Source organism: Hylaeus volcanicus, chromosome 9 (genome assembly GCF_026283585.1).
Source record: "Hylaeus volcanicus isolate JK05 chromosome 9, UHH_iyHylVolc1.0_haploid, whole genome shotgun sequence".
Taxonomy (NCBI): Eukaryota; Metazoa; Arthropoda; class Insecta; order Hymenoptera; family Colletidae; genus Hylaeus; species Hylaeus volcanicus.
The window spans coordinates 1663892-1686794 of NC_071984.1; the positions used below are offsets into that span (position 1 = coordinate 1663892).

Genomic DNA, 22903 nt, shown 5'->3' on the forward strand with positions numbered 1-22903 from the left:
AGAGAAAACCCCGACCAATCAGAGCGCGCGTAGACCGTTCGAGCGGCCGCGGTAGCGTAGACTACGCGCTAGGCGGCCGCGCTCCACCGGCATACGTGTGCTCTGATTGGTCGGGGAGCGCCGCCACCTCGCGCTCTGATTGGTCCGGAGTTTTCTGTTAATATCTCCTTAACGAAGCCTCCGACAACATTTTCGCTAAGGAAAAAGTTGTTTCAAATCACCTCCCGAACCACCTCTTTCAAGGTGTTACAACGTTTTTGGGACACTCTGTATACACAGAGTAGAGGTGATTTGAAACAACTTTTTCCTTGGCGAAAATGTTGTACGAGACTTCGTTGAGGAGATATTAAGAGAAAACCCCGACCAATCAGAGCGCGCGTAGACCGTTCGAGCAGCCGCGGTAGCGAAGGCTACGCGTTAGGCGGCCGCGCTCATTGGCTACCGCGAGCGCTGCATCGGCATCCTCGCGCTCTGATTGGTCGGGGTTTTCTCTTAATATCTCCTTAACGAAGCCCCATCCGACATTTTTGCAAAGGAAATTGTTGTTCAGAATCGTCTCAGCTACCCCCCATTTCCGGCTCCTCCCCGAGTTTTGGGACACCCTGTATAATTTGATGAAAACTGCGTAAAGAATGAATTAGGATTCAACTATAGTTTGGAGATTCCTATGGTAGGTTGGCATGCGGTAATCGTGCGTGTAAAATCGCATAAAATCCACGCGGCGACCAGTGACCCAACTAACGACATGTCCACGGGTATGGCGGCAGCCTGTGCCGAAGAGATCAACGTTGATCGCAATCGGCCACAGAGCTAACAAGAGAATCCTACCTGCAGCTTTCGCTCTGTTTCTCCATGTCTCGCGTGTTTGTGCCTGCCTATTAACCGAAGCGAATATTACACGTTTCCATCGATATTCCGGCAAGTCCTCCAATATTACGTCGGAGATACCGTTGCAAACTGATTTTGCACCTGTGCTGCGGCGTGGTTACGACTAAAATGCACGACACGGTACTTTGTCGCGTACGAACAAAAATAGCTAACGAAACTTTGACGAATCGATCGTCGCGATATCTCATTTTCCGATTATTCCTTAATTACCGCGGCAGAGCGAGATGGTTACGGATCGGAAAACTGGTTTTCTGCATTAAAACGCGATCGACACAGCGAAAACTATTCTTTAATTAAAAGTAGTTACCAAGGACGCTTGAATGAATTCAAACAGAAACTTTAATCACTTTACAACATTGTGGATTTTCAAGAAAAGTTGAGATCTTTGATTTCGTTTCGAAATTGTCATTTTTCTTACGAATTTTAACGCAAGGTCTAATTAAAAGACGCAACAACAAGTTACAGAACAGATCGAGCGACAAAGATTTCCACAGAAAATTCTCGATAATTTCTTCGTGAATTGCTCGACTCTCGTTTCGCGAGAGACTTTCTCGATCATTATTTACTCGATAATTACTCGCACAAATTTACTCTGTAAATTTCAGAGCGATGCGTTCCGTACTTATTTGCGTACTGTTCGTTTCGAACGTAGACGATCCCGATCATGGGTGACGAGTCGACGAGCGACCTCTGTCGGTAATGCAGAGAGAAGAGAAACAAGCGAAATAAACAAACGAGGAACAAAGAATCCTACGAAAATCGTTTTTTGTCTGTGTCTCATGGCGTCCACGACGCTCTGAACGTAAACAGCGTATATCGTAATCACAGTTTCGTCCTGCTACGGTAAATCGGCATCGAAGAATCATTTTGACGACCAAGCTGATTCCAGTGTGGAAAAGCGTGACTGTAAATCTTGTAAACCGGGTCTCGTCGAGGACATACATTCATACAGAAACAGTTCGGTAAGTCTGCAATCATTTCCGCTTTATCGGAACAATCATTCTTTTGCCTTCAAATTTGCTACATTAGCCGATCTGTACAGGAGGAATTAAAAATCCCGTGGTTAAAAAATACCGTGAAATTAAAATGCTAATTTCGAATGTACACGGTTGGCACTCGCCATTTTTAACGATGTTGTAATTGGAAATGTAATTGAGGTTCAAAAGGTTAAAAAAGAAATTCGTTGCTGGCGTGCGTAGTCGTAAGCAATACGTATAAATTACCGAGAAAATTGTGTCATAGCAAACTTGCGACTCGGTCGAGATAATTTATCAGTGATATGAAATATGCACCGTGTTCTAAACAAGGCTAAATAATTGATAACGAGAGATAAGTTTCAGGGGAATTTCTCGGCACCGTCGACCATCATTCTGCCGAGCGTAAATGGAATTTCACATGGACGCGTCACATAACAACAATCCAATGCATTTTGCTCGGAAAACCGGTTTTCAGTCGCGAAAAGGAAACTCGAATAATGGTTGGAATAATTCGATAACAAAAGTTAAATAACCGTGACTATAAAACTAATCGGATAGCAATAACTCAGTAAAATCAAAATACGCAATTAAATATCGCATAGCCATTTTAACATTATGCCAATATAACATTCTACGTTTAATTTCTGTTTCTATTTAACAACTCGCTCGATCTATTCAAGTAGAAAATACATACATGTATCTAATCGTGTGAAACCTCTTAATCTCACCTTTCGATCTCGATTAATCCCGGCTTGATTCATATACTTGTAAGTACGAACCTCTACAGTTTTCCAATTTTCTTCCGCGACAACGTTCAGCAAAAATCAACAATCATTCGATATCAGCCAATCGCACACACACACACACACACATACGCATCTACAAGAAAATCATTTCAATTAAATGATAAACGATATCGAGAATTCGTAACGCACAAGTAGACTCGCAGTGACTCAGGCCGTCTCCGCCATTTGCAATAACAAAATCACGTGAGCTCGATGCGCGAGCATCGAGTGGACTGCACATGCGCAGACGAGCCAGCGAACACGCGGGTGATTACCAATCTCGCACATGCGTTCAAACTCTTCAAACGAATCTAGTCGCGTTCCACGGTAGTTTCCAGTATCTCCTAAGGTTCTACAGTGTTGTCGTCCGTCGCTATCAGTAGGAAATAATCACAGAGAAAATCCTCGAGTGCCACGTAAACCGGTGAGTGATAAAAGTAACCGAAGGAAAATTTTAATAAATTAATGGAGAGCGAGTAGTGCCGTCGTGAACTGCCCACGTGTGATCGGAATACGTACACGATATATTTTGCATACGTGACACGATTCTACCTAAGCGAGCTGCTTATACAACATATCGCAGAATGGGAAACATTCAAGCTCTCTTATTGGCAGACTCAGCTGACATTAAACCGAGATAGCAGCTGTTAGATTAATTTTTTATTGGCGTTGATGACGTAGTGTGAATTCTTGCTACGGACGATAGTATCGTTTATTTCCTATAACGTGCGGATCTATTTCTGTTCCCGCTTCTGGTTATATTTGGTAAATATTTTTATCGCTTCGGCTTTATCGTCTGATTGGATTCGATCGGAAAAGAATATTATTTCTTTATCCTTTAGCGTTCGTTACCTGTCTTGCCATTTTATCTTCGTCATGCTTTTACTATACCAATATCGTGATTAATATCGGTAATTATCGAGAATGGCATTCCTTTTCGTCGGATCACGTGTTTTCGCTTGTTCATTTTTCTTCGTTCGGACGTGTTTATGTTCTCTGTTGTAATCAAGGTCGACCTTGAATCTTCTCCTCTACACGCGTATCAAAATATCTCGCACATCTACAAAAACTATGCGTAATCCGTTCCAAACATTGCCTGGCAGGAAATTTAATCTCGAAGCTTCGTATTTACGCGAACGTTTACATTTGAAATTTGCCTATCACGCGACTCGGTATTTACTTATAATTTCCACGAAATATTTCTTTTAATAAAGAACAAATTATTTACTATTTTATATATTATTCGTTTGTTCGCACTTGTATTTTAATCACGGCTAGGAATTTCATACGGATAATAATAATTCGAATAAAAACTGGCGAGTATAAATAAAACAAACCGTTATTTTTAAAAAATCGAAATCCAGATTACGAACACTTGGCAACGTCATTAACCGAATATTCGATTATTCGAATAGGTATAGCGTTCGAATAAAGAAAGCTAGGATATCTAAATTTTTCTGTGCGTTTTTTGCAGATTTATTAGCAGATTATAGCAAACATGGTATCATCGACGGCAATGGGAAATAACAAAGCCAGTTCTCCCGCAAAACCGTGCGCGGTCGGTATCGGTTCGGGCAATTATCAACTAGTCGGATGGGACATGGACACGACCGGCAAAAAAGTTATAGACGAAATATGCCAAATAGCTGTGTACACCCCTACATGTTCCTATTCTCAGTATGTAATGCCATATAAGAATCTTAATCCTCCAGCAATGAAGAGACACAACATGAGAGTTGTAACAATGGGAAAGTTTCGCGTACTTAAAGACAGTAAAACTAATAAGGTAAAACTGATAATTATCAAAAGGCCCGAAAATTAAGGGATTGTTGGTTTTCCATTTGTTTGTATCGGACTCTATGGCTTTTTTGCAGGTATTAAAGAGCAAGAGTGAAATCTCTTCGTTAACCGATTTTCTTACTTGGCTGGAGACTATCAGAGGCGATGCAAAGGATGGAATAATATTAGTCTACCATGAACCCCGTAAAGTTATCCCTGCGATGCTACTTGAATCCTTAAAAAAGTATAATCTTTTGGAGAAATTTAAAGAAACTGTAAAAGGATTTGTGAATGGATTCAATGTTGCCGAAGCAAAATGTGAGAACACCGTTCGTTCCTATTCTCTCAGGACATTGTCGAGAGCTTTACTCAACCAAGTAAGCGAATTATGTTCTAAAAAAGTTTTAATGAATAAAATAACTTTCGTATAACATACACAGTCAGTGTAATAAGTATTCGTACAGGTACCCATTTATTTAAAATTGGTTGCTGTACGAATACTTGTTACACTGACTGTCTATATTGTTGTACATGTTTAGGAGAAAAGCTTACCAAACACTTTTCTTAATTTAAGGAAAAGGAGTTGGATAATGCGAAAGATAGAGCATGTCTAGCTTTGCAAATAGTTCAGCATTTGAGTTCGTTAGAACCGGCAAATGGAACCGAAGCGAATGGCAGTGGCGATGGTGATAGTACTGCGAAGAAAACTGTAGAATTTATTCGAGAGTACGTTCAACCGGTGGAAGTCGAAGAACGCGAGTACGCAGGTATACAAATAAATCGATCTTTCGTTTACTTCAAAGTGGAAATTATTATATATTACATATGAAAATTATTATTCGAAGCTTAATTATGTAATGCACTGGCTTCGTTTCAGAACTGAAAATAGTATTCGAACGTCAAAATAGTTTGAGACCTATTTTTGGAGTCCTATTCCGTGAGAATCGACGGGAACGTCAACATGCCAGTCCTCTGCGAAGACTACTTGCCGAAGCGGGAATAGAATATTCCCAATTACAAGTATGTACAACATTCCTTAGCATTTCGTCTCGTTTACCAAAAGATTCGTTATTTTCTATAATAATTTTTGTTGAATTCACAGGAAGCTTGGAGCAATGGGAAGAGAGAAGGCCTGGAGGAATTAATCAAAGATAAATTAACAACAGCGGAAGACAGGAAGATAAAGGATCTGCTGATTGTTCTCGAAGGTCACTTTGACCCGGACAAGAAACCTAAATCAAGGGTATCACAGGAGAGGAATGAAATGAAAATGAAGCATTCAAAAATCAGATATGACAAAGAAAACAATAATAAGAGTGACTCTAGTACTGAAACCTCGGACACAATTAATTGTAGTTCACCGCTCAACGGGAAGTCAGAGTCTGAGAATAGTACGATTATAGCGGAAGAATAATATAGTTGCATCTTTCGGTACTCTTAATTAATTATCAATATAATCGATACTGTTATCAGTAACCGAGCTTCGAGTCATTCCGTTTATTATAATTATTATTATTAATATTACGATAGCGTTGTTCGTGCGTGATAAAGTATAAGTGTTATTTGTTGCAGTATTGTATTTAAGTTTTATTTTTGTTATAAGTATATATATTATATCCGTATGGGATATAGAACTTGACTTATTTAACAAACGCACAAATGTACAAATAATACAGCGATTACTTTTAGTTTTGTGATAACGAAGAGGTTTAATCATTTTTCTTTTGTTTAACGATTAATTCTACGCTCATTATATTTTATTTAATCAGATCGGAACTGAAGAAACTTATCTGCAATACTTTTTCTTTCATTATTCTGAGATTAGCATATGTTTTTTACTTATTATTAGCTCGCGTACAAAGCGCATCATGATATTAAATAATATATATTTTTGTACCGCAAAGTTTATCTAAACGAGTGATGCGCTTGTTACATTTGCAGAGTTGCAATAATTTAATAAAAACATAAAATTCTACTTTAGGACTTGAATCATTTATGTCATCCTTGTACGGTACTTCATTCTTTTTTTTTAAATTTGCACCAATAATTCCTGAATTAACAATAATTGTATATAGACTGATAAAGACAAAAATGAATAAAATATATGAATGCCTATGCAGTGGACCGTTGTATCCGCTTATGGACTTTCATGCCAAAAGGCCTCCAAGCGTGAACAGGATAATGCATAGCATAGCACAGAAGATTCAATATTCGCTTCCTAAGCAAAGGAAAATTCCTAGGATCATTCGGAATGAAGCAAAACTTTGATCTCTGCTAGAACTTTAGGAAGACGTTGACGCATTCGCTGAAAAATGATCGCTATACCGTTGGAAAGAATTAATGTTTACTATGGCAACACGTTTGGTTTTTTCTATCAAACTCGAGTACTCTGCGCACACAGCGTGCCCGGCTACGTAACGTAATACAGTTTCAGTTTTTAGCGTCCGACACTTTCCTGATATGCATGTAACGGATGTATTTTCCGTCCTGAAGCGTGACAAATGGTAACGGTCAACGATTATTGCTAAAACCTCTCCAGAACAAGCCGAGGTAACAAAGTAATTGCCAAGAGTACGCGTGCCGTAATTGAAACGGTTACCTCGTTAAAAGACCACGCGTCGCGGCACCGGGCAAAACGAATCGATTTGATTCTAACCAGAAAGCAATCGTTTCGCGCAGTCGTCGACAATCGTTCAACAGCCTTTATAGAAATCTAACGGACAAGCAATTTTCCGGGGAATCCCGGTGCGTTTCAATGCGTGACATAGCACTATGCTCCATCAGTCGCTCAGCCGGTGACAACTACAATAAACGCGAACGACGTCATTTTCGCTTTTTATGCGAGCATCTGACGCGACGATGAAAGCACTATTACAGTAGCGAAAAATAAAACCGAAACTTGGTTGCTTCGGCATCGTTACGAGTTTACAGAGTGAAGAAGGGAATCGAGTTATTCAGAGCATTAAATGATCAAAGAACTACAGGCACGAGCCGCGCGAGTCACGAGACGCGAGTCAGTTTAGCTAGAGAAAAAAAGAATATTAGATCAGAGACGAGATGTCAACTAAAATTCATCGATATTAAAATAAAAAGCGTTAAGGATAAGGATGAGTTAACCATCCACTTAAAAATTCGCTCCATTGAAAATTTGATGACATTTGATTCGAATAATAGACGAGAAATATAATTGAATCAAATATATGGCTAGGCTGGTATATATGCGATCGCGATGTATAATATATGTATACGTATATAAATTCATGTTTCATTGAAGAATATCCGTTCGAGGCCATCGCTGGCCACCGCGAAGAGGATGATAAAGATGGTTGTTAGCAGAGGCAGCAAGCATGCATTAACAGTACTCTGGATGGGCCGGTGGTTCTCTGATTCCTTGATTTCCGTTCCTCCCCTCCCAGAAGACAGTACCCGTTGAAGGAATCTGCCACGGAAGGGAGAATTCTTACGTGATACACGCGCCTCAGTTCACCGGGAACCCTCGACAAAATTGCATCCCCGACAGTGCGATTCTTTCTTCAAAGTGTGTTTTAGTTTCTCTGTGCCTTCGGGAACCAAGAACGAGGATAGTGAAGAGGACGATCAAGAAGATCATGTTGACCGTCCTGATCGCTGGATTCTGCACGGTGGGTACCAGCTGCGCGTACTTTTCTTTTCGCTCAAGATTTCCGCGAACCTATAGCATACACAACGAACATATACATAAGACAACGTAGAAGTATTTCATTTAGAAATTAATTCAAGAATTGTAAAATTGAATTTCTTTCTAGAAGCAGAAATAGAATTTAATACTGTCGACGTATCATGTTAGTACTGAAGATAAGGATTTTAAAATTGAATTTCTTTCTAGAAGCAGAAATAGAATTTAATACTGTCGACGTATCATGTTAGTACTGAAGATAAGGATTTTAAAATTGAATTTCTTTCTAGAAGCAGAAATATGTATTACGTTTGGTATTATTTCCAAAAGTAGAAATGTTAAACTGCGAGACTAGGAATATTGAAATTCAAGTATTCGATCAAACGTTCTTAGATCAATTCTGGAATGGACAAGTTTCCAATTTCCACTCGCCACCAGAATTACCCAAGCCTGATTTGAGTGAATGAATGAGTACGTTTTATCTATAAGAGTTGTGAGAGGTCTTCGTTATTTTCTGGGAGTGTCAGGAGTCCGTTGAGGTCCACTGGCTCACCTGTAGCTCGGCTACCTCGGGATCGCTAAACCCGTACTGTAGCTACATTTAAAAATTAAACATAGCTACAGCCCCTGAGAACCTATAGACATTTTAAACATATATACATATAACACCCTTATAATTAGATACTAGAATATAAATACATTTTCTCTATGTTAATGGGGATTATTTCTATCTATATAAATAAATATACCTTTATGATAAACGATTTTATCAGCGTTTACCGTATGACTCGCCCAATCTTGAAATCTCGACTGACCTACCTTGAAGAAGTAACCATAACCTGTACCACGATTATCCGTGTGGCTGACCGTGCGATGGGCAGTCTGTATGGCACGCATAACGAATATTTTAGGCGGGCATCAGAGCGTTTCTTTACACCGTTACTCGCATTGGAATCTGTTCTGCTCGCTCATCTGTTGGTCACCTTCCTTCTTGTCGAAGGCAGCTCCACAGTAGGCAATAATATCTTAAAAAGGAATCTCGAAGGTGATCTGCGTTAATTATAATTAAATTAATACGACCTTTATATCGTACCGTTTAATTTCGTGTAACATTTATGGTATACATTATTTATCAAAATAACACGAATACTTTCCTTTCAGTTTTTTCATGTGATGTAGAAATTATTTGTACATTGTAACAAACTACTTGGAAAAGAGTACTTCATAAGTCAGCAGAGATGTAACAACGCTGTCTCTAACAATAAACAGTATGTACTTGGAGAATGCCTGCAGAAAATATCCTTCATAATCAATGTCCAAAAATCCCTAATATTTCATCTGTGGTAGAGGTCCTTTAGACGGTCGTATCTATTCTCAGTTCAGTTTCGGTTTCCATTATCGTTTCATTTCATTTCAGAAAACTAGATTCTTTTTGTAACCCATTCACTTGCGCGCAAAAATTAATTAATTAAAAGTGTTCAACATATACAGTCAGTGTAAGAAGTATTCGTACAGCAACCAATTTAAAATAAAATTAACAAGAAAAGAAGCAAGAGGCTAACATTAAACGTTAATTTAAAACTTTAATTTACGAAAATTCTGCTCTAAAAATATTGAGAGATGTTGGGCAATTATTTCTTCTTCTGAAATTTATCAATAAAATAAGTACAAGAAGTATTATTTTGAATTGGTTTCTGTACAAATACTTGTTACACTGACTGTATATTGTTCATTCTGGTTTAAGACTGTACATTTGTGGTATTATAATTCATAGATGAAGACTGTCTCAACAGCTTTAGTTTTGGTTCTGAAGAAAAAGCTTGGACATACGTACACCATACAAAATTTTCAAGAAACAAATAAGTCTATCCATCCTGGCAGTTGTCAGTCTCCGTTTCAGTGTTCCTTCCACTCTTTCCATTGAAACTGAAACTGAGAATAGATACGACCGTCTAAAAGGATAAGTCTAAAAGGACCTTTACACCTTAATGTGGTACTGTTACAGGTTGCAGTCACCGTCGCCCAGGACTACGAAGTCTCTGACATTCAATGCAGTGGTGCAGGATCAGCAGCCGATCTGCTCACTGCAAAGATTAAAAGGCCGGTAAACTTCAGAGGGGCACCGCTCTTTGCCGACGACAGATCCGCCAATCCTCTCACCGATATTCATTGCCAGATCAGACCGGATCCCAACGATCCTCAGGAAGACAACTACTTCCTCAAGGTGACCGACTTCTCCAGATGTGGCATTCTAAAAAGAAACGTGAGAGAAATATATAATACCTTTCTTAATAAAAAAACACCAACATAAATTACATGTTGCATGTTGAAAACGTTTGGTACTGTCATTAGGGTTTCATTCACCTGCGAATATGGTTCCCAGCATTTCCAGGCGTGGTAATGCTAGCTGACCAAGAACTAATCCTGATGTGTCGACCACCCGAGCCAACGTTATTGAGACACAAAGCTGCAGGTTTCGCTGGCACATTGTGAGTATCCATTAGATTTAGTTAGATTTTAAGAAACGCTTAAACGTCCTGTAATTTCTCTATTTTTCAGTCCGCATGGCGCGAGAGTATCCGGGGTGGTCGAAGAGACTCCAGGACGTTTGGAGTACGAGGTGGCTCTTTATCGAGAAGCTACAGGCAATAACACATCGGATTCGTCAGGATCGCAAACCGTGGATCAAGCAGTTCCTATAGGGACGAAACTCCAGCTGAGAGCTCGAATCAGTCCCGATAGCGCGTGGGGTTACATTAAACTGTTGGAAGTGACCGTTAGCCCTGATCCTGATCAACCTCACGCGCCAGGGAGCGTTGTGCTAGTCAAAGATGGCTGTAGAAACCGAGACTTTGCTTCGATAATTCCTCATCAACCGGCTCGATATCGAGAGAGGAAGAACGAGGTTTTTCTCGACTTCGAAGCCTTTCTTCTGAGCTCCATGAGGGAACGATCCACTTTATGGATACACTCGCAGATTAAGGCCTGCATGGAACCACAAGACTGCCAACCGGTAAGTTGAATACAAAGAGTTAGAGAGAAGAATCAGAGTGAGAAATATTTTGATTAATTTGTGCTCTCAGGATTTCTGTCTGGATCTCTTCGAACCATCAGGACATGGGAAAAGAAGAAAAAGGACATTGGAAGTGGCAAGTGAACACCTTTCAAAAGACAAGCGTTCTATAAGAGAATACAACGATTCAACTCCCTTTACAAAATTCAAAGAGAACATCGAGTACACGGTAATGATGCCTAACGGTGAGTATCGAGATACATAACTACAACATTATCTTTACGATTACGATTACTTTTTATCTTTTTCATTTTTTAGATCTGTACCAGAAAGTTGCTGCTGGACTTGAAAACAGTTGCGGGAACTTTCTCTACGTGGCAACTGGTTTAGGTGTGCTTCTCGTTTTATCAGCGCTTATCATGTGCTATCTAGCTTCTCGTTTGCATAATTTGTCATCGACGACACCCCAGAACAAATCAATTGATGAACTGATAAGAGATCGGGCTAGAAAGTACTCGGAAACAACGCCAGGATACACTGGTCGATCCACGGTACAATAATTAGATCAAATTGTTGCCAATTATCTTGCTTAATTGGATCCATCAATCCACAGATTTTGTGTAACGAAAGCACGTTTTATACAACCAATTGCACGAACAACTAATTCCTTCATGTTTCTCATGTTAAATGTTTGCGACTTACAGTCAAGTTACTTCTTCTTCCCCTCAGCATAACGTAATTGTTATTAACAAGTTTTTGTTAAACGTGCAGTGCTATTACGTGACCTGAAATAGTGCGTACATTCATTTATAATAATAATTCTAGATTCATTGTAGAATAATCATTCGCACCCAGGTTTTTGGGGCTTATTAGCTGCGTAATTTAAACACCATGTACATATACACACGAGATAAATTATTATTTATTATTTGTAAATGAAATGTCATAGTCTAATCGGGAACAAAATTACCCAATAGATATTATTTATTAGACTATTTGAAATTGTGTACACAACCGCGTGGATTTGATTGCATTAGGAATACCGAGTCACAAGTGGAAAAATAAACCAATTGACTGACTTCATAACGTTTTATATCGTGTCATGCTATTACATTCCCATAAATATAAATACATAACGTGACGCACAATAACACTGAAATGGAATTAATCTGGTATCGAAACACATAGCGAACAATTTCGGTAATAAACGAAGCAATCGGGTATACGCATGCAAACAAATAAAATTCTTTTCCAATCTTTTCGTCGCTTCTCGTTCAGAAAATAATGCAACGCTACGTTACGATACGTGGCACCTACGTTTTATTCGATAACATTAACAGTATACCTATACATATTTTCCTTGTACAATTGTTCGCTTGTATTAATTGCATACGTATGTTTAACGGTAACGATTACAAGTATTATCCTTCGTTTGCACGATAAATGCATACAGGTACTGCACGATGAGCTTTGCTATTATAAAAAGAGTATAAATTTCAAGTTTTAATAGATACATTTATACAAAATCAACAACGATTGCTAAACGATTTAAACAATTTGTTCATCTTTTGCGAGATCTTTAGACTATGAGGTATCATTTATGACTATCGATGTCGGGACATCGTACTTTGTAATATACCATAGTTTTAACTCTTGAGCGATCGCAAATGACTATTACCATTTTATTCGTATTCGTAGTGTTACGTTGAATAGTTTAAGATTAAAAGGAAAACTAAATACTTCACTTATTACAACTTCTAAAAATACCCAATATTGTAAATTAGGCATTAATAAATAAAATCACAATACTCCATTTCAGAATTAATAATATTTTACGTTTTAAAACGGTACAATTTTTATTTCGAGATTTATTTACACATTTACTCGTTCCCTTTTAATTTCTATATTTATATAAGAAATCGAATGATATTTACGAAAATCCCGAACTAAAAAATGTACTCTTTGGTTTCAACTATCTCGTCGAATTATAATAGTTACAAATTCATGCAGGTTAATCTAATAATAAAACAATACAAAACTGCCAGAGTTTCGTCTAGAATTTTTCATTATTTGCACAACAACAAAACCGGTGTAAAAAGTTTATAAATTATACAAGTAAAATAATATATGTCTTTGTAAAAATGCAACGTGCGTATGACGATAAAAGCATTTCAACGTTTAGGTCGTCTTTTCCTGTTTTTATACAGATACCTACATCTATGCGTAAGAAAATTATTGAAGAAAAAACAAAGATTAAAACTTTGTCGATTGTAAACTATTTCTTCTAAATTATGCGTGTCTTTATCACTATATTTCCTTCCTTGTTAAATCACTAGGAAACGAGAAGTAACCGTCTGATTAATACTTTTAAATATCTAATGTAATGGTACATATTCAAGCCGTTGGATAAAATATAATATGTTAAACATTGCTGCGATACCCTATTTACAAGTGTCTCTTATTAAAATACGAGTATCGTACGCTTCGAACGATCAAAGTGAACTTAGTTCTGTATTTTTTTTTGCGATCTCACTAACGCTTCATGAGCTGCCAGTTCTTTCTTCTCCTTCCTCAAATTTCTATTCTCAAATTCCAGCCTGTAATTAAAGACTGTGTTAAAGACTGTGTCAAAGCATAAACCTTTTGAAAATTATTTTCACATGCAATACTAAAATGTATCGAGATACATGATTTCACATGCAATACTAAAATGTCTGTTACTCTACCAAGTAACCATGTTACCTCATGCGATATACATATATAAAGCTAACATACCTATGAAGAATGATACGTTGAACAATTTTGTCTGTGGTCATATCGTTACCACTATCCAGCAATTTGAATTTATTTTGCCTTTTGGGTTCAGCGTATGGATCGGAACCATCTTCGCACGACATTATAGAAGTCTGACCATGACAAACGACGGAAACATCAAAGTGTTCCATTAGATCTTTGGTAACTTCGTAGGGTGCACCGATTACTACTTCGTTAACATACTGTATACAAACCGAATAGTATGTTTTAGATTAACTATGTTCAAACTATCCCATCTAGTATCTTATTTGTAACTGTATTCCGGAGTATTTCCGAGATAGTACTTTGTTTCTTACCTTGCAAGCTAATACGCTAAGCACTCTTTCGTGGAGATTCATAATTGGATGGTTACCACATTTATACCGATTAACTACCGGGTCCGTATGAAGCCCGACTATGAGATAATCACCCTCCTTTTTCGCAACTTCTAGAAAATCTAAGTGACCGACGTGAAAGAGATCAAATGCCCCGGCAACGTAAACAATCTTATCTCCTGGCTGTGGACTCTTTCCGTCGCTAAACTGAATAATCTTTTGCGTCGTAGGCAAAAATTGAGAACAACCCGTCCATGGACTACGGGCAGATCGATCTTGACCCATACTTTTACTAGGCTCTCTGTCTACGCTGTACTCGCTATCTCCTTGTTTGAAATGTTGCCTTGTCATTAGAAGCATACGCCCTACTAAATCAGTTGTTGACACACCAGCTGTTCTTTGTACCTCTCTATAATAACCATATGTATATACATTTATATCGACAGGTATCCCTGTATTACGTGGTCGGGTGAAATATACCTGTAACGACCTGCTGCTTTCACCAAATGGTACGTGTCTACACCATCCGCTGTCATGGTAATATCATCACCATGAACACAAAAATCACAGTTGTATTTGTCTAACGTCTCTAAAGTTGTAACGTATGGTGCCCCTTCCACTACCTCGTCTACCCATTTAATACCACGGACCATTTTGTACCTGACAAGAAATTCTACTTTGCCAAACAAGAAATAATTGCATATATTATTCTAAAAGCATCCTATTACTTTCACTAAAGCAACGTTTTGGAAATGTATAACTAATTATGACAATTTTAGCAAACACTTGCAACTTGTTTCCCTTCAATGAAAACATACCTCTCTTCTTCCATAAATACTGGTGGTCCTTTATGTTTAGTAATTTCTTCGTCTGTATGTACACCGACAACTAGATAATCGCCTAACGCTTTTGCCTGTCGTAAGGAATTTGCATGGCCAAAATGTACCATATCGTAACTGCACCAAAAGAATAATTTCTAAACTTTACTTAAAAAGATCAAACATACTTCCACCGATATAAACTATGAAAAGTTATAGCATTAGGAATGTTACGCATAGATTTACACGATGTAACTTTAATTTTCAAGTGCATAACTTTGTTAAATTAGACTGAATTTCGTAACGTAATGTGTACCTTGATTACTTTATTAAGTAAAATTGTAAAGTGTCAAAGTATTAAAATTTACTAATACATGGCATACTATCACAGAAAAATGAAAGTCATTCGGTGATTCAGAACAAGTACGTTAATAAAAACTCACCATCCATCGCACCAAACTCGTACTTCCTTGCGACTTTCTGTCATAATGAGGAAAATTCCGTTCGACAATCAGCACAAGCAAACGGAAAATAACCTACAAACACAACACTTGCTAGTCTCAAGTCCCGAGTGTCAAGTATCAAGTCTCAAGTCTCAAGTCTCGAGTCTCGAGTCTCAGCTGTCTCGATTTAGGGAAGTGCACTGCGACTATTGCGACTTGCGACTATTGCGAGTTTTTTTGACACGCATACTTCCGACCATTACATGACACGATAAATCTACTGTCACAGAACAGACGAACTACAGACTTCAAAGCGATCCCAAGTTTCCCCAGATAAAGCGTTAAATTACTATAACGGTGTCATCTGGCGTATCAGTTTCGCAATCATTAGAAATCAACGAAATTCACCGGTAAGGGGAAGGGGGAGCTTAACTGATCACCACGTTCGAACTCCGCGTGCTCCTCATAGTATGAATGAATCACTGAAAAATATTTGATTGTACGTAGAGAGTCCAAGCTCGCGTATTGAAAGTTGGTACAAAGTTTGTAGCGCCATGTGGGAAAAATTCACCCAATTAAAATGCGGAGCGCGTGCGCGTACATGAATATATACAGGGTGTCCGAAAAATGTTGTAACACCTTGAAAGAGGTGGTTCGGGAGGTGATTTGAAACAACTTTTTCCTCAGCGAAAATGCTCTCCGAGGCTTCGTTGAGGAGATATTAAGAGAAAACATTGACCAATCAGAGCGCGCGGATACCGGTGGAGCGGGCGCGGTAGCGAAGGCTACGAGCTAAGCGGCCGCGCTTGTACGCGAGCAAGTGACTAAACGTGCATCGAAGGCCATTGACGCGGCCGTTTAGCTCGTAGCCTTCGCTACCGCGCCCGCTCCACCGGTATCCGCGCGCTCTGATTGGTCAATGTTTTCTCTTAATATCTCCTTAACGAAGCCTCCGACAACATTTTCGCTAAGGAAAAAGTTGTTTCAAATCACCTCCCGAATCACCCCTTTCAAGGTGTTACAACATTTTTGGGACACCCTGTGTATACAGTAACGGGTTTTTTTAAATTGCTTTAAATTATTCGAAAGAAAGTAAACCAGAGAAAGTGCGGACGCAGCTCGAAGGATTTCCATCATTTCAGAAATTATACTTTTCGAACTGCGTCTACGCATTCCCTAATTTATATAACTTGAATAGAAATAGAATCGATTCAATCGATTGCGTTGATTCTAATTTCAAGTTACCATATTTTCATTTACTCATAAACGAGAAAGATTGCAGCCATGGGGTCATATATGCATACACGCGCATGCGCTCCACATTTTAGTTGTATGAATTTTTCCCACGTGGCGCTACAAACTTTGTTCCAACTTTTAATCCGTGAGTGCACGCGAGCTTAGACTCCCTGACTGTATGTATTCGTATGGCAGCTGTCGCAGTGTATAATATAAACAAATAGTGGATAGAACTTACGTTTTTTAAATTAACAAATAACGACTGTAAATACAATTCAAGAATCATAACTGATGTACTTTCGTAACCCAAAGGAGTTGGGTGGAATTATACTGTTGTTGGTAAATATTATTTACTTGTGCGTATTTTTTTTAAATAGTTTGACGGTTAAGTAACTTTTTTTTCATCTAACTATAAATTCACGACGCTTTTTAATTATTAAATTTCAAATTACAAAGTAAATTACCCAAGATCGTGAGGTGCTATATAATAAGCTTTGAGTTTAAAATAATATATCGGTATTATGTTTTCAGATTCAACGTGAGAGGTAAAAGAAGGTATCGATATTTAAGCGAACGAAAAAGCTAATAATACTAAATGTACAATGACTAAATTGACCAAAATAAAGTTTAGGGATCAAATGAAATCCAACAAAAGCAAATTGTCAAATACCGTTTCTATGAAACGTGGCAAAATGAACAAGAGCAATTTAAACTTGGTCGAGCGTGATAGTTACTTGGTCGGTAGTAATATTAACATTGAAACCGTTATGAATAAAGAACAAAATGTTTTACATGACAGAAAAAAATGTTTCAACGATAAAGTTACAAAGAAACACGGAAAGAAGAAAACGATGAAAAAGAATGTAACTGTTCCTATTACAGAATTGAATTCGCAAACATCTGAAATTGTTCCAGAATTATGTAACAAGAAACTTAATGCTAGTATACTTTGTACTAACTCTAATAAAAAGTCGCACGAGTTTTCAAATTCTGTTGAAAATACCATCCTTTCTAATTGCACAATTAGATTGTCTGTAGAATCAAATAAAAAAAGTTTAACAAATGTAGTACAAAAATATAGAACTAGACTTAAAAATAAACAGAAGAATCAAGAAATGATACAAACAGAACCCGAAAGAAGAATACTTGAATACTATCAAAAAGATCATAAGACTAGAGAAACCAAAAATAGTACTAAAGCATCGAATACAATTAATACAGTCGTGTTAGGACAAGACAGTTTAATACCTCCAGAAGAGAAACATACTAGTCGTTTAGTAAAAATGCAAAATAAACGAAAAGTAATAGAGAAAAATGTAAACATTAACAATGCTCAATTAAATGTACAATCACCTAGACTATTGAGATCCTCGAGAAAAAGGGATCAAGTTCTAGAAGAGGGAATATTTGAAATATCAAGAAAAAAGACCAACAATACAAAAACTGTGCTCACACTACAAAATAATATATCGACTAATTGTAATCGGCAACACGAGGAGCATACTTGTTACAGAGATGACTCTGACGAAGAAAACCAAACGGAAACTTTTAATCGTAATACGACGCTAGAGCATCGTATAAATAAATCGGAAGAAAATAGTATGAAATCAAATGTGTTGAGAAATGGAAGCTTAATTAATTCGTCAGAACAACGGGTAAAAACAAGGTCTACGATAAACCGAAGATATCATCAGGAAACACAGAATACTCCAACGCTTACTAGTTTAACTTCGAGTACTTCAAACAGGAATACCCTAAAATCGGTATATATCGACAAACAAACTTTAAATGATGAAAATATATCCGAGTTTATGTATGAAAATCGTGGTAACAAGAAAAAATTAAATGAGACTAAAATGTCTCGTGTAATTCCAGCCGAAAATAACTCGAACATATATTCTTGTAATTTACGCAACGATATTTCTTCCCGTGATGATGTATTAAAGAAAGATCACAGCCAAGATCGTTCTGTTATAAATGTGTCACAACGTCAAAGGAACTTGAACAATTTTGTTATGAATTGTCCCGAAAGAGAGTTTTTAAAGCTACAAAATACCGAGAGTGTCACGCAAGGTATTCCTCAAACCAATCTTCGACATCTAGTCGATTCAAAATTACAAAACGATCGTAATATCTCGATGGAGATTGAAAAAGAGGGCACGTATGAAAGCTGTGAATCTGTTAAAATTGGAAATTTAAAAAAGAGTCAGAGTAGAAAGCTGAAAGAAACGGAAACTAGAGAATCAGAGTATTGTATCCAAATAAACGAAAACATCGTGATAGACAAAAATTGTACTTACAGTAAAAAATTGACAGTACCCTTGGTTAGAGTAGAAGATCTTTCTTTATATGAAAGATTACAACTGTTGCATACTCCGCATTATATTGAGAAGAGAAGGACGAATCGAGAAGAGAACGAAACGCATTATCATTCAACGACAGAGAAAATAAATAACAAAATAAGTATAACGAACAGACACTTAAATAATTGTACGAATCAGACGACAGCTCTGAGTCGTTCTTTTGAGAAACAGATGGAGAGTATACATCTGGATAAGAAGATTGATACGAATCTAAAAACTATCGACTTCATTTCGTTGAATCAATTTACTGAACAAACATTGAAGAATAAGGAAACAGAAAAGGTATTCAAAGAATCGCACGATTATTCCATTCTGATCTCGGACGAACAATGTAACAGTACATTTGTCAATCACAAATCGGTAGTTGTTAAGGAACATGTAAATTCTGAAGAAAATAAAATCCAATTGAAATCTGATAAATATGGATTATACTCGCAGAATGAAAACAATAAAACTGAGACGTTGGAAAACATGACGTCTAAATTGCAAGCCGGTCAGTTATTAGAAAACATTTTGAATTTTTTTTTGAAACACAAACAGGATACAACAAACAAAGGAAGAAAAAAGTCACAGTATTCGAACACGGAGGAGAAATGTGGCAAAAGGAAATGCGTTGCTATGTGTATCAAATGTAAGCAAATCTTTAATCTATTGCAACAGTTTTCTGGTAAAATAGATTTCGTACGAGACGAACCATTGTCCATCGAATGCACGCTTTGCGACGTACAAATTAATTCGTTGTCTTGTTTTCAACAGCACATCATGAAAATACATTTACAATGCGAAGGAAATTCACCGGCTACGACGAGATCGTTTGCCGTTGAAATTATTAATGTTGATGGAGAATTGAGTAATAACGAGAGTGGTGGTAACGATAACAAAAATAATAATAGCGATAGTAATATTAGTAGTAACTTTATTTTCGAATGCTGTTGTTGCTTAAAGAGTTATAAACGTATGAAGAATTTTAAAAACCATATCGAAAAGGTCCATTACAATTTCGACGACTCTACATTGAATACCATGTTTAACACAAGTAAATATGAAAAAACGTACGCTTTCGACGAAAGTCCGATTGTTGATATCACAAATACGATATCGGAGATTTCTAAGCAACTGGAAAGTTGCGCAATAGAAACGCGTAATCAGGTGGATGGGTATTGTATCAACGCGAAAGAAATAAACGTTAAGAACGACGATAATTCGATAGAAAATGTGGAACTTGAGAGAAGGATAAGCGAAGTGAAGCGTTCAATGATTACTCAAATTACAAGAAAAACTTCAACGTTAGAAAACAATGTAAAAAGTGTAAATACCGAAGAAGAAGATTCAAATTTAAATGACTTTAAAGAATTTCCAAATACGAGTGATAATCGAGACGACACGATGCACGAAAAACCAAAGACGCTTTGCAGACCCTCTTCGTACGTTTGTAACGTTTGTTTCAACAGGTTCAAGGGAAAGCACGTATTTTTATTACACATGTCGAAGCATTCGATAAATTCCAATGTTAACAACACCGATGCAGCTGCAAACGAGGAACAAACAATGCGAGAAATATTCGGAGACAACGATGTAATTAAACTCGAAGACAATGCACGTTTATCAAATCTATACGTTAAAGATTCCGAGGATTACCGTGGTAATATTGTACCGTATAAAGACTGTAACATATTGAATTCTATTACGGTAAATAGGCATTTAGTAGACTCAAAATGTAAAATTTTAACATCGAAGTTAATTAGCAAAGAAATTTCCAGCGATAAACATGAAAACTCTGATCGTATAGTCAAAGAAGAAAATATTACGTTGGAGACAGGTGTGCTGGATTTTAATTATATGTTGTATGTAAATTTTACACAGAAGGGAGGAAGAGGTGTGAAAAGACGAAATTCGCTTAAATACAATATACACATAAGAAAAAAGTGTAAAACTGATGATACGATAAGGAATAATAATTTTATCATCGATGCAAATATGGAGGAAGTGATAGTGTATACACCAAAAGAAATACGTTGCAATGTCTGCGGTAAAAAATTCAATTCTCAGAGAATACTGAGGGAACATATGTTTTTTTTACATGATTCTATTTTCGAAGGTTACGAGTTATCAAGCATCCTCCTAAATCATTACTATAAAATGGAAAATATGTCCCTGCAAGATATCGATACATATAAAAGAGGACATAATGTTTCACCTAAAAAGGATCTATTGGAATTGTTTATGGTGAAAAAGAAAAACATAGGCGACAGAAGAAGAATCAATGAAATGTTTAGGAAATGCGATACAAACAAAAGAAATGGAAAGTGGCGTTGTAACCCGTGTAAAGAAAATTTTGCATTGATTAGAAACTACTTGCGTCATAAATATTATTATCACAACGATAAGTCTGTAGTCCACGTTTGCGATAATTGCAACAAAGCGCTCACTTCGGTTGCAATGGTAAATATTCATACGTGTACCAACGTCACATCTTGGAAATGTAAAAGATGCAATCTGAATTTCATCAATGGCATATCTTTAACGAAGCATAATATGAACAAACATTTAGAGACCATTGGTCCACATATATGCGATTCATGTAAATTAAGTTTCCTTACAAAGTATATGCTAGAAAGACACAAGTCTGTGCATTCGACAATTTGTTATTATGGTAACGTAAACAATGTCACAGATTCATTTGCATCGGTGAAAGATCATTTTCCTCGTACTTTAAATAAGACAAACAGCTCTGACGTTGATCTCTCCGAAGAGGAAACACTCTCGTTGAGTGATAAACGTGTCTTTCAAACGTGTTTGAACAAGCATCCAGAAAATGTTAATATATCCTTAGAACCGGAAGCTAATTTTACAGTTATATCTGTACTATGCGATGACGAGGAAGTATTTAAATGTAATCTTTGCAACGTCGTGTGTCTTACAAAGATACAAATGAAATTCCATTTAGAAAAATGGCATAGTATTATAGTAGGAGTGTGTCAAGTTTGCAACGATTTGTACATTTCGGATGAACTGATGAAACATTTGATAACTCACCATATAGTCTTGGGCGAGTCGGACTTGAAAGAAGACGAAGATCTTCGAAATGATACAGCAAGAATTCTTGGACTGAAGCGTTTACTATCTCTTTACGAATATCACAGATTCGACAATATCGAAGAAAATCAATGTTTTAATTGTCACGCATGTTCGAAGGAATTTTCAAGCATACAGTTTTATCGAATTCATTATTTAAAGTTTCACGATACGATATGTTTATTATGTAACATAGAGTTCGAACACAGTTTTCAAGCATTCGAACACAAAATTAAGATTCATATATCGGTCAAGAAATACCTTTGGGTAGTGAAACAAATAATTTCGACAATTTTGCAGTTCAATAATTACGGAAGTACTCTCGAAGATGTCATATTGCGATCTAGCGAAGTAAGAATTCACGATGAAAAATGAAAATACTGTCTTGTGTGTATATAATGGAAATAATAAAAATAATTCTACGAAGGAACTGTATTAAATTTATTTTAAAATACAAATGATATGTAATATATATATGTATACCAATTGAAAGTTATATTTTAAATAGAACATTAAGGGAAAATTAATTTTAATCAACCAACGGAGCTGTACCTTGTAGTAATAAGTATTTAAATGTATTAATGGAAATTCTTTTCGAACTTGTGAGTGGTATTCAAATTTCTTCGACGCGCATGCGAGAGCAGAATCTGGCATCACAGGTCTACCACACTACGAGAAATAAAACTCTAGATGGCAGATAAAATTCCCCACACTTTTATACTGGAAACCTAACCTAAAACCTA

At 37.0% G+C, this 22903-nt stretch overlaps 4 protein-coding genes and 1 long non-coding RNA gene across 12 annotated transcripts; 3 read left to right on the forward strand and 2 right to left on the reverse strand.

Moving 5' to 3' along the window:
- The first annotated feature begins 1675 nt into the window (after positions 1–1675).
- Positions 1676–6404, forward strand: LOC128882063 (maternal protein exuperantia). 3 transcript variants are annotated; one of them, XM_054133635.1, is made up of 6 exons: positions 1676–1850; positions 4125–4436; positions 4525–4806; positions 5004–5196; positions 5307–5449; positions 5532–6404. In XM_054133635.1, exons 2-6 carry the CDS (start codon positions 4149–4151, stop codon positions 5841–5843), a joined length of 1218 nt encoding a protein of 405 aa, XP_053989610.1. In that variant the 5' UTR covers positions 1676–1850; positions 4125–4148; the 3' UTR covers positions 5844–6404. The 3 variants fall into 3 exon arrangements, with proteins under 3 accessions (XP_053989610.1, XP_053989609.1, XP_053989611.1); XM_054133634.1 differs by lacking the exon at positions 1676–1850 and adding an exon at positions 2921–3074; XM_054133636.1 differs by lacking the exon at positions 1676–1850 and adding an exon at positions 3146–3415.
- A 1398-nt stretch (positions 6405–7802) lies between these two features.
- Positions 7803–10785, reverse strand: LOC128882065 (uncharacterized). 3 transcript variants are annotated; one of them, XR_008458271.1, is made up of 5 exons: positions 10449–10785; positions 10245–10335; positions 10069–10168; positions 8560–9371; positions 7803–8120 (listed from the first exon to the last, which is right to left on the reverse strand). It is a non-coding gene; the product is annotated as an uncharacterized LOC128882065 (long non-coding RNA). The 3 variants fall into 3 exon arrangements; XR_008458270.1 differs by having other exon boundaries at positions 8560–10168; XR_008458272.1 differs by having other exon boundaries at positions 8394–10168.
- On the forward strand, positions 7936–12042 carry LOC128882062 (uncharacterized). The gene is made up of 6 exons (XM_054133632.1): positions 7936–8070; positions 10090–10347; positions 10437–10573; positions 10644–11097; positions 11168–11342; positions 11416–12042. The coding sequence occupies exons 1-6, from the start codon at positions 8038–8040 to the stop codon at positions 11655–11657; spliced, it is 1299 nt and encodes a 432-aa protein (XP_053989607.1). The 5' UTR covers positions 7936–8037; the 3' UTR covers positions 11658–12042.
- Positions 12043–12171: 129 nt separating this feature from the next.
- On the reverse strand, positions 12172–15960 carry LOC128882064 (ethanolamine-phosphate cytidylyltransferase). Of its 2 annotated transcripts, XM_054133637.1 has the most exons (6): positions 15487–15960; positions 15044–15181; positions 14706–14885; positions 14208–14634; positions 13873–14093; positions 12172–13694 (listed from the first exon to the last, which is right to left on the reverse strand). In XM_054133637.1, exons 1-6 carry the CDS (start codon positions 15528–15530, stop codon positions 13601–13603), a joined length of 1104 nt encoding a protein of 367 aa, XP_053989612.1. In that variant the 5' UTR covers positions 15531–15960; the 3' UTR covers positions 12172–13600. The 2 variants fall into 2 exon arrangements, with proteins under 2 accessions (XP_053989612.1, XP_053989613.1); XM_054133638.1 differs by lacking the exon at positions 15487–15960 and having other exon boundaries at positions 14706–14898; positions 15044–15198.
- A 922-nt stretch (positions 15961–16882) lies between these two features.
- LOC128882060 (MATH and LRR domain-containing protein PFE0570w-like) lies at positions 16883–22873 on the forward strand. Of its 3 annotated transcripts, XM_054133630.1 has the most exons (3): positions 16883–17061; positions 17254–19716; positions 19842–22873. In XM_054133630.1, the coding sequence occupies exons 2-3, from the start codon at positions 17325–17327 to the stop codon at positions 19907–19909; spliced, it is 2460 nt and encodes an 819-aa protein (XP_053989605.1). In that variant the 5' UTR covers positions 16883–17061; positions 17254–17324; the 3' UTR covers positions 19910–22873. The 3 variants fall into 3 exon arrangements, with proteins under 3 accessions (XP_053989605.1, XP_053989604.1, XP_053989603.1); XM_054133629.1 differs by having other exon boundaries at positions 16886–17078; positions 17254–22862; XM_054133628.1 differs by having other exon boundaries at positions 16886–17061; positions 17254–22862.
- The last annotated feature ends 30 nt before the right edge of the window (positions 22874–22903 follow it).